Source organism: Mustelus asterias, chromosome 15, assembly GCF_964213995.1.
Source record: "Mustelus asterias chromosome 15, sMusAst1.hap1.1, whole genome shotgun sequence".
Taxonomy (NCBI): Eukaryota; Metazoa; Chordata; class Chondrichthyes; order Carcharhiniformes; family Triakidae; genus Mustelus; species Mustelus asterias.
This window is the reverse complement of record NC_135815.1, coordinates 58,916,946-58,929,031: the sequence shown is the minus strand read 5'-3', so window position 1 is coordinate 58,929,031 and position 12,086 is coordinate 58,916,946. Positions and strand designations below refer to the sequence as shown.

At 42.0% G+C, this 12,086-nt stretch overlaps 1 protein-coding gene across 5 annotated transcripts in view; it reads right to left on the bottom strand.

The window, feature by feature from the left end:
• The window catches only part of scaf8 (SR-related CTD-associated factor 8), a 179,715-nt gene extending 169,251 nt beyond the window's left edge, over positions 1-10,464 (bottom strand). For 2 of the 5 annotated variants that reach the window (XM_078229954.1, XM_078229955.1), the window contains exon 1: positions 10,233-10,464. In XM_078229954.1, coding sequence (XP_078086080.1) covers positions 10,233-10,262 — 30 coding nt within the window. In that variant the 5' untranslated portion in view covers positions 10,263-10,464. The remainder of the gene's footprint in view (positions 1-10,232) is intronic. The other 3 variants (XM_078229956.1, XM_078229957.1, XM_078229958.1) reach the window with 3 other exon arrangements.
• Between the last annotated feature and the right edge of the window lie 1,622 nt (positions 10,465-12,086).

The following is a 12,086-nucleotide window of genomic DNA, read 5'->3' as shown; positions in this document are numbered from 1 at the left end:
ACATGTCCATGCATATTAAAAGTTAGGGAATCAGAGGAACTATATATATTATAATATATATATATATATATATACACACACATATATATTAAAAATTTAATTAGAAAATAATTTTTTCAGTAGACTGGTGGACAGATAATGTGATCCCTATAGTTAAAAGGGAAATAGATTAAGTTAATGAAACTACAAGTCTATAGCTTAACACTGAAGGCAAAAAAGATAATAGAACCTTTCCTCAAATGTCACTGAAAAACATCTAGAAACTGAAAACAGAAGGGAGTAGGCAACACGCTTTCAAAAGAAAAGGCCATCGACCTTATTGAATTTTTTTCAAGAAACATTAGACAAAGATAACATAGTAGCTGCGACATATTTAGATTTTCAAATGGCCTTCGATAAGATAATAGTAGATCTTTAGCAGACTCATGACTAAGGTCAGAATACTTGGAGTTAAGGGGCAGTTGCAGAATGGATTCCAACCAGGCTACAAAAACAGAAAACAAGAGTAAGGGGTTAAATATAGCTATGCAGACTGGCAAAAGGTATCAAGTGGTGTTCTAAAGAGATCAGTACTAGAACCACTATTGCTCAGAATTTACATCAAATGGTGTGGACTGAGGAACTGGACACCAATCTGGGCTTGCAGTTAACAGACTAAGAGTGCAACAAAATATAAGATGACGTTAATAAATTTCAAGAACGGACATAGGATTGCCAAATGAATTTCAATACGAGAGGTGATATACTTTGTTCTGAAGAATTAACAGGCCACATAGTTTCTAAATGGGGTATAAGAGCAAAGGGGTATGCATTCACACCTGCTTTCAGGCAGTTTAGAAAAGTAAATCAAGCACTGAGGTTCACGTCTAGAAGGATAGAATGGGCAGCACAGTGGTTAGCACTGCTGCCTCAGTCCCAGGGACCCAGGTTCAATTCTGGCTTTGGGTTGTGTGGAGTTTGCATTCTCCCTGTGTCTGCGTGGGTTTCCACCTAGTGTTCTGGTTTCCTCCCACACTCTAAAGATGTGCGGGTTAGGCTGATTAGCCATGCTTAATTGCCCCTTAAGTGTCAGGGGATTAGCGGGGTAAGTACATGGGGTTACAGGGACGGGGCATTGGTGAGATTGTTGTCAGTGCAGGTTCGATGGACCAAATAGCCTCCTTCTGCTCTCTAAGGATTCTATGCTTCTATGAATGGATAAATAGAGAAGTGAGGTTAAACTTATATTGAATCTTTGTTAGACCACGCATGCACAGATCTGGTCTCCATTTATAAAAGGATACACATTGGAGAAGAGAAGATACACATAAGATTCAGATGGATGAGAGCAGAACTAAGACTGCATACTTACAGGAAAGGTTGAAGAGGCTTGGTCTCTTTTCTCTAGAAAAAAGCGAAGGGGACATGACCTGATAGAGATCTTAAAGACCATGAAATTATTTGATAGAGAAAAGATTTTACTTGTGAGGAGTTTAAAAACTAAAAACCACAATTTAAGATAGTTACCAACAATACCAATTGGGAATGCAGGAGAAACTTATTTACACAAAAAAATGGTAAAAAAATGTGGAATCTGTTACCAAGGGGTAGTTAAGGCAATGAGCAAGGGGCAACTAGCAAAGATGCATTTCAGTGGAAGATGCATAATCACTAGGTTGCATACCTAATGTACCTCAACGCACATATCCCAAATGAGCAAGACTTCTTATGCCTATGGGGGGGGTGAAGGACAGGGGGAGGGGGGAAATCAGGATATTGAATACAATGATCAACCACGATCAAAATGAATGGTGGAGCAGGCCCGAAGGGAGGAATGGCCTACTCCTGCTTCGAGTTTCTACGTAAAACAATCTTGCTCAATGAGGGAAGTGAGAGATAGTATACAATTAAAAGTATAAAAATAAAAGAAAGAGCTTACACAAAAGCAAAGAATAGAGATCCCATGGATTGGGAGAAGTAAAGGCAGCAAAGGAATACTAAACGAATGGCAAGGGATGCAAAAAAGGAATAAGAATAAAAGCTTGCAAAGTATATCAAGGACAACACTAAAGGTTTTTATAAACGTACTGAAAGATAGCGAATAGTTAAGGATGATGTGGCCCCATTAATGGGAGGTGCAGGTAATATTGTAATTGAAAATAAGGAAATGGCAGACTTAATAAAAACAGTAACTTTGTATCAGTCTCCACAATAGAAGACGAGGATAAACTATCAGAGATAGAAGGCAAACTAGACGCAAATTAAAGGGAGGAACTAATTCAATTAAATACAAGGAGAAAAAAAACAAGGTAGTGGAGAAACTAATGAGATTTAAAGGTAAAGCAAATTTCCTGGGCCTGAAGGTTTCCACCTCAGTTTTTAAATGAGGAAGGTGAGAAAATTCTTTCTCAATTCAAAAATTTCCCCCTTGAATTCACAAAATTCACTCTATTGGTTAAGGAAGATAGAATAAATAAACTAAGAAATAAGAGGCCTGTTAGTCAGATGTGGAGAAGTTACTATATTAGAGACAGTGTGACTGAACAAGTATAAACTCATCAGAAAGGAGCAACATGAATTTGTAACGGTTAATTCACATCTAACAAACCTAGTCAAGGTCACAAACACGATAGGCAGGGTCTGTGGATTTTATTTATATGGATTTCCAGAAAGCATGGGGTATGGTTATATTCAAGAGACTGATAATAAACATGGGAGCATTTGGAAAAGAAGCCATCCTACTGGCTTGGATCAGGAATTGGTTAAGGGATAGAAGGCAGAGAGTAGGAATAATGGGTAGGTATTCAAATTAGTAGGATGTGACTACTGGTTCCCCCAAAGAATCTGTTCTGGGGCCTCAGCTTTTCTCTATATTTAATGACTTGGAAGGAGGAATATATCTAATTTTTCTGGCAGCAATAAGCCAGGTGGCACTATAAATAGCATAGAAAAATGCAACGGGATAGCTTATTGATAGATTAGTGAATTCTATCCACCAACATTTTGCCCAACATAGGAAAATGTGAGGTCACCCACTCTGGACCCAAGAAAGATAAATCGGAATATTTTCTGAGTGGCAAGAAGCTGGGTTGAGCAAAGAGATTCAGGCATATACAAGTACAGGTAAAAGTTGGACTGGAACAAATAATTGAAAAGATCATGGAATGTTGGCCTCATCTCAAGAGGTCTCAAATTGAAAGGAGAAGCTTAGTTATAGCTGTATGGAGCTCAGATTAAAGGTAAAGTCGCCATAGTCCCAGAGGACCATAGGTTGCTCTCCCTTTTGAGGGGGAGAACTGACTGATGGTGATTTAACCTGGGGATGACCACATCTGAGGCTAAGGACAGTGTTGAGAAGGTGGGCCTTCATGAATAACCTCGGCTAGTACGGGATTTAAACCCATCTGTTGGCATCACTAACCATTGTCCAGCCAACTGAGTTAAACCGACCCCCAGCTCAGGTTAGACACCATTTGGAGCACCACATTCAGCAATGGGCACCACACCCCAAACAGGATATGTCAGCCTTGGAGGAGTACAGCATAGAATCGTAGTATTAGGAGGTTGCATAAACCTGGATTGCTTGGAATATAGCAAATTAAGGGCTGATCTAATTGAGATGCTTATGATCAAAGGAATAGATAGGGGAACAATTTTGAATTTGGAAAAATATAACCTTATGATTAGTGCCAGGTTGTTCAGGATGATATCAGAAACCACTTATCAGTAGAAGTGAAATTCTGGAATAGCCACGCACACACGCATCCCCCCTTACTTGTTGAGGCTAGGTCAACTGAAATTTTCAAAACTGAGATTGATTAGATTTTTGTTATGCAAGAGTATCATAGCAGATATGCAACTCAGCTGTGACCTAATTAAGTGATAGGGCAGGCTTGAAAGGAATAGTGACAGGTCATTCAACCTATGTTCCCAACGTCAAAACAGGCAATACTTGAAGTCACTTCCTAAGAAAGGGAAAAATCAAAGTTAACCCAAATCAGTCTCATACCGGTTCCAAGAGTTAGTATGGACCAATATATGAGCAATGTAACCACCTTGATCAAGGCAAGGCACACAACATGTTCAATTTTCCCATTCTCCCATTCATTCAAAAGTTGTAGGCTGCACTGTCTAAGCCAGCATTCACTGCCTATCCCTAACTGCCCTTAAGGGTAATTGTAGATGCTGTATGGACCTAGTTTTCCAAATAATTATCTAAACTGAAAATATTAAGAAAAACATCCAAATGACCTATTACAGAATGCTGTAACATTTCATGATTCAATGTTCTCAGTGAAACTTGGCACTGGAGATCACAGGAAATTTCCACTCATCACTATTATTATGTTTCTGATTAATATTTCTGGTTTCTTCTACATTCTATTGTGTTCATTTTAAACATGTTTTACCAATCGTTAAAATATAAAATTTGCAATGATTCTTATCCTGTTCATACCACACCACATGGCAGATTTCATGTAATACCCGAGAGCACGATTTGTACAGAACGTGATCAGTTTATTTGAAATGCCATCCAGTTTCACTTCTTGTGGTAAGTGAAATTAAACAGTCAGACAAACATAAGCAACAAACACTTAGATTTCCTTTCCTGTAGAAATAGACACAAGTTTCATATTAATCTTTTAGACCACTTGTCAGCTGTGGTACAGTTGATGACTCTCACCTCTGCATTAAAGATTGCGGATTCCATTAGCTGTAATGCCAAAGGGGCAGATGCGATGTACTACTACAAAATTTGCATCCCAAATTAAATAACTGGCTATGTCATTACACCATAAACTGGTGTTGTAGTTGCACACATAGTAAGTGCTTTCTTCAGCCCACAACTGTCTGTAAAGAACTTTTATCAAGTCAGATGCCTGACAGAGGCAGGAGTGAAAGTGCATTTTGTGCAAAGCAGGAGAGACCTTCTCCTCAAAAGGACAGATGCTAGAGGGTTGGAGGAGTCCCTGCCCCAGTGGAGGGTGTACTTCTCCATGTTTTATTAGTCAGCTGACCCTAGTAACAGTTAACAGTGCCCTGAGGTCTGCTAGATCTGCCTGGTTCAGGTGTTGAGATAACAAAGCTCGCCACAGAGATCCCATTGCCACATGTATCATTTTGGATCCACCTTAGCCCCAAAGAGGATTGTTATTAGCTTTGATAGACAAATAAGTACATAATAATTCGGTGAACAGCAAATAGCTGGAGTTTGGAGTATCACTTTTGAGCAACTCAGATAACCATGAAACATTAAAATACATTTATACGTTTTGTCTGGTCACATGGGAACACATTGCACCCTCTTAAACAAAATTTCCATCACAGCTTCAGCAGAGGTCGCTTGCTATTCTGCAAACCGATCATGTCAGACATTGAGATCTGGATGCATTGGCCGGTGTCCTCAGACTTGGCCAGGCAATAACTTCCAGCAGATGGCATTCCAAGTAGCATTTCCTCATCAGTTATACATGGACATGGCAGCAAGGTGGCACAGTGGTTAGCACTGCTGCCTCACAGCGCCAGAGATCTGGGTTCAATTCTGGCCTTCGGTCACTGTCTGTGTGGAGTTTGCACATTCTCCCAGTGTCTGCGTGGGTTTCCTCCAGGTGCTCCGGTTTCCTCCCACAGTCTAAAGATGTGCAGGTTAGGTGAATTAGCCATGCTAAATTGCCTCTAGTATCAGGGGGGTTAGCAGGGTAAATGTGTGGGATTGTGGTCGGTGTAGACTCGATGGGCCGAACGGCCTCGTTCTGCACTGGAGGGATTCTATGACATTTTCGTTCCTTCATTGTACCGGATCTATAAAGATCAGCTTATATTGTCAGTGTTTGACAATCCAGACATTAGTTTAAATGCCACATAGCATGCTTACACATTGGCAACTATTTAAAACAATTCTGGAAGGGACTAAGATACAAAAGGTTCTCCAAAGATTTCTACATCATAAAGAAATGTTTGGACAATTAGTATATGCCTCAAAATGAAACCTACATTGCGACTATACCAGCATATTGGAAAGATAAGAAAAGCAAAAAAGTGCCCATCTCAGTGCTGTCCCTAAGAACTAATTGGCATCCATCAGGCTTCCAATCAACAGTTGGAAAAGATGTACTCAGAATCCACCAATCAGTCCCCTCCTACAGCATCCAGAAAACATCACAAAAGAAAAAGCCCCACCATTTCAGCTGATAGCATTTTTGTTCACTCCTGGGCTTGAGCACAAAAATTACTCCCGTGTAGTGCTGCACTATCAGAGGTCTCAGCTTTTGGACAAAAGGTTACACTGAGGCTCCACCTGCCTGCTTAGGTAGGTGCAAAATATCCCATGGCACTATTTCAAAGATAGGTAAGCTATATCTTCAATGTTCTGGTCAATGTTTCTCCCTCAAAAACATCACAAAAAGTGATTGATTATCTGGTTATCACATTGCTATTTGTGGGAGCTTGCTGAAAGTAAATTAGCTGCAGTGTTTCCTACATTACAACAGTGCCTACACATTAACAACGTTTCTTTGGCTGTAAATCATTTTGGGGGAGCTATGGTTGTTAAAGATGATGGAATGCAAGTCTTTCATATCCTACCAGTTAGCCCAATAGTCAAGGTTGCATGTAGAATGCGACAAACCACACATCTGCGGCAGTATAGTATCTGCCAAAAGTCTGGCAATGCTTTCAGAAATGTCTGTACAGACATTCTGGTGGAACTTTGAAGCCTAATGCCACTGGCAAAGCCTCATATTTTTACAGGTGCACTGCCCAATTTTATGCCCACTGTCAATGACAAAATCACATGGAATAGGTGATAGTGAATACCACTGCCTTGTATCTTATGTAGAGTGATGGATTAAATGAAACAAAAACAAAAAATGCTGGAAAATCTCAGCAGGTCTGACAGCATCTGTGGAGAGAGAATAGAGCCAACGTTTCAAGTCGGAATTCTGAGATTTTCCAGCATTTTGTGTTTTTGTTTCAAACTCCAGCATTCGCAATATTTTGCTTTATCGATGGATTAAATGATGCTATCAAATGTTTTATCCATCCCTTCAACATCTTTGCGGTTACACCATATACCTTCTTTAAATATATAAAAAGGAAGGCCAATAATTATCCTGGGCTTGATGGGTTGAATCCTAGAATATTAAAAGGAAGTAGCTAGAGATAATGGATGCATAATGGATACTGGTAGTAATCTTCCAAGAATTCTTAATTCTGGAAATTCCAACAACATTGTAAAACTTCCAATGTACCACCTTTATTCAAAAAAGGAGGGAGACAAAAATCAAGTAACTATAGACCAGTTAGCTTAACTTATGTCAGTGGGAAAATGTTAAGAGTACTTATAAAGGATGTTATAGCAGAGCATTTAGAAATGCATAATATAATCAAGCTGAGTCATAATGGCTTCATGAAGAAAAATCATGCCTGACAGAATTCTACAGATTCAATGGCCTCATCTTACAAGAGGATTGATAAAGGGGAGCCAGTAAATGTATTAATATACTTGGATTTCAAAAAAATGTTTAATAAGGTACCACACAAATTGCTACTTAAAAGAGTCCAAGTTTTTGGAGGAGGTTTGTTAGCATGGATAGAGAATTGGTTGGTTAACAGAAGACAGAGCTGAAATAAGATGTGCATTTTCAGGATGGCAACCTGCAACTTGTGACATGCCACAGGGATCCGTGCAGACTTGGATGAGGGAAGTGAACGTACTATTGCCAAAGTTTGCAGGTGACACAAAATAGGTGGGAAGGCAAGTGGTGAGGATGATACAGAGTCTACAAGGGATACAGACAGGTTAGCTGTGTGACAGATGGAATATAATGTCGGAAAATGTGAAGTTACGGACTTTGGTAGGAAGAATAAAGGAGTTGAATATTATTTAAATGGAGAAATATTGGAGAAAACTGCAGAACTGAAGAATTTGGGGGTCCTCCTGCATAGTTCACAAAAACTAGAATACAAGTTCAGCAGGTAATTGGGACAGCAAATGCAATGCTGGCCTTTCTTTCAAAGGAAATGATATATAAAAATAGGGACATCTTGCTAAAACCAAACTAGGCACCACTTAGACCATATTTGGAATACTCTGAACAATTTTGGTTCCCTTATCGAAGGAAAGATGTACTGGCATTGGAGTCAGTCCAGAGAAGCTTCTCTAGCTTGGTCCTGGGTATGGAGGGATTTTCTCCTGAGAAGTTAGGTAGGTTGGAGTTTAGAAGAATGAGGTGTGACCTTATTGAGACATATAGGATTCTCAGGGGGCTTGACAGGACAGATGCCGAGAGGATGTTTCCTCTTGTGGGAGAATCTGGGACCAGAGGGCATGATCTCAGAGTAAGGAGTTACCCATTTAAGACAGAAGAGGAGGAATTTGTTCTCTCTGAGGATAGTGAATGTGGAATTCTTTAACCGCAGAGAGATGTGGATGCTGGGTCTTCAAGTATATTAAAGGCTGAGATAAGATTTTTAATCGGCAAGGAAATCAAAGGTTATGAGGATAAGGTGGAAAAGTGGATCTGAGGATATCAGATCTCTTGAAGGAAGCAGACTGAATGGGCCAAATGGCCTACCTCGGCTCCTACATCTTATGGCCTTATATTACAGATAAATTCCACAGTTTTCAACTTCTATGTGACTAACAGTAAGCACTAGGCCCAAAACCTATATGAAAATTGAACACAGATAATCTGCAATTTTGAAAAAGCCACAATTCCTGCACACTGATGAGGAGAGCAGAATCCAGCTTGCCCCTTCCTGATTTTCTGCAAGCCCCAAAGTTACCAATTTAAGAGTCACTATCAATTAGTTTTCTCAAACTGCGTGCTCACTAGAATTCTCTTGTCTATAGATACAAATCAAAACTGAGAGCATGCAAGGAGAATGAAACAGAATCGTGTTCACCATCCTCAGAAAGGCAATTCCAAGTTAATTCAATAGTTTTTGGCACAGATCACCAAAATCTTTACAAGCCTCCCATCCTTGCCTAGAATAACATTTAGCGATTCCTAAATATGTTCATGCCTGCTACCCTACAAGCTAGGTAGCAGTGCAAAATTCACTTCCTCCCTTTAAAGTGGCTCACTAAGGTTGTCTATTCATGCAGCACACTCCACCAGTTTTTCTTTTTCCAAACTCCACGAGATAGCAACTCAAATGTCCTTCCAGACCATGAGGATGCCCACATGGGCAAGCTTGGTCCTAGTTGATCATAATCGATATGGCTTGTGAGAGAAGCAATTTCCTTGATTTAGGGAGGAAAATGTTAGATAAGGTTAGATTTCCTGTTACGAAATTTTGAAATATCTTCAACATAGTAGTTATTTTATCCCTGACTCGAAGTGCATACAAAATACTTCTAAATGTTGCCGCAAATGTATGTTTAATTTGACTAATACATTGGCAAATGTACAGTATATTATAGGATCTTCCCTTTAAAGTAAATTTATATTTACAGTTAACAGAGAACTGTTTCAGACCCATTTTTATCTTCTTCAGTTTATGAAACTCATGAGTAGCATTGGTGATGTGTCCAATATTGTCTCTTGGATTAAAACTAATTGATTTGGTTTTTTTATTGATATAAAACACCGGCTTCGAATAAAGATGGCAAAGAAACGAAAATGCGTTCTGAAGACAAGTCGAAAACTTGGCTCCATGGCTCTCTGCAGCATTAATGTCGCTTCAACGGCGCAGGAAACGCATTCTCCGGGCAGGCTCCAGTCCCCCTGGACAGGCGTCAAATTAGAGAGCGGGGCCCAGGGCCGCACTCAGCACAAATGCGCAGAGGAGGCCCTGTGGAGGAGGCGGCAGCAGCAGCGCCTCCGGGAGAGGTCACCCAGAGCCGGCAGCCGGATAATACTCATCCTCCCACCCCACTCCGGGGACCGGCTGCCGTTTATTTACTGAGCAGGCCCAGGGCTTGGCGGAATTTCCGTTACCCGGGGGTGGGCAGAGAGGCTCTTATCCCCTCAAACACGCACATTTCACCTCCAGGTTGAGTAACTCCTCCTGGGGGCGGTTACTCGGGATCGCCGCCGGGGCGGCCGCATTGACCCTGACTGCAGGCCCCGGTTTCCGGGCATGTTTTAATTTCTAATTTTAATCCGGTGGTGAGACGCTCGAGAGGCCTGTTAGTGCCCGAGCCTCCCTCTCCCCGCCCGTTAGTCTCCGGAGGCCCCGCTACCAACCGCCTGCGTCGCTCAGAAATCCACCCCCCCCAAAAAAAAACAGCCGCGGCTCACACAGACCTCGTTATTAAAGGCTTTGACGGCCTCCATGGCTCCGCGCCTTCACTCCTCTTTCGGATGGGAAGGATCGTCAGCGCTGGCGGGAGTCAAGGCAGCGCAGCTGAGGCTCGGCGAGGAGTCACGAGCGGCGGCAACGGCCGCGCTTCACTCGCATCTCAGCACGGTGCAGGAGGAAGGCAATATGGCGTCAGGCGCAGAGAGCGGCTCCGGAGCGGACAATCGCAGCGGCTCTGCAGAGGGGGGAGGGGAAGCACACAGCCAGAGACACCTAGAGGCTACAGGCAGCAACAACACACTGCCTCCCCAGCACCACACAGCCAACACACTGCCTCCCCAGCACCACACAACCAACACACTGCCTCCCCAGCACCACACAGCCAACACACTGCCTCCCCAGCACCACACAGCCTCCCCAGCAACACAGCCTCCCCAGCACCACACAACCACCACACTGCCTCTCCAGCACCACACTGCCAACTCACTGCCTCCCCAGCACCAGTAAGAAGTTTAACAACACCAGGTTAAAGTCCAACAGGTTTATTTGGTAGCAAAAGCCACACAAGCTTTTGGAGCCCCAAGCCCCTTCTTCAGATGAGTGGGAATTCTGTTCACAAACAGGGCATATAAAGACAGCTCCCCAGCACCACACAGCCAACACACTGCCTCCCCAGCACCACACAGCCAACTCACTGCCTCCCCAGCACCACACAGCCAACTCACTGCCTCCCCAGCACCACACAGCCAACTCACTGCCTCCCCAGCACCACACAGCCAACTCACTGCCTCCCCAGCACCACACAGCCAACTCGATGCCTCCCCAGCACCACACAGCCAACTCGCTGCCTCCCCAGCACCACACAGCCAACTCGCTGCCTCCCCAGCACCACACAGCCAACTCACTGCCTCCCCAGCACCACACACCAATGCCAGTTCCCTGCTCCATCCCACCCGCACATTGATTATAATCTACTAAAAAGACAAATTAGACATAGTTATACTTTGCAATCAATTGCGGCAACTATGTGTTAGTGAAACACTTATGCAAGGAACCAGCACGATATCTCTATATTAAAAGTCAAGTTGTATACAAGATAAAATAACTAGTGAGACACATCGCAATTTCCATTAAATCACAGATTCTAACTGCAACCCAACCCTGCTAGTTTCATGAAAAGAATCCCCCTCTAAAAGTGTGCTTGCGTCGATAATTTGTCAGTGTCAGAAAGGTTTGAATCAACTACATGTATAATTTGCTACTATAATTGTTATGGCACTCCTTTTAGTCTAATATCTGTTGACATGTCAGTCTTCAAGTTGGCAAAACTCCATTAGACGGATTGAACTTCCTCGAGCTTCTCTTGATCATTGGTAGAAAAAATTGTGGATACTGATGGGTTTTCATGGGAATTCTGATGTTTGTCTACCATAACCTAGGCAGAATAGCTTCGAAAACTTGAGAAAATGTGTGCACAACTCTTCCACTAAGTTACCCTGAATAAACTGACAAGATATTCTTGTCATTTATATGGCGTTCCCATGAATCTTCTGCGGAAATTATGGTGTACAATTGAGAGTGCCACAGGAGAAATTCACCTCGTATTACTCCCAGACTTTCCCACATTGATATTGTAGGATCATTGAATTGTTCAACACAGGAGACCATTTAACCGGGTCTGGCAGCTCTTTGAAAGAGATATCTAATTAGTCAATTTTCTCAATCTCCCGTGCTCTTTCTCTGTAAACTCATGAATTTAAATATTTGTACACATCTGAAGTAGGCCATTTTCCAAAGCCATATTTTTATTATCTCACCAATATTCACCTCATTAAACATATTCATTTATTGGACTGATT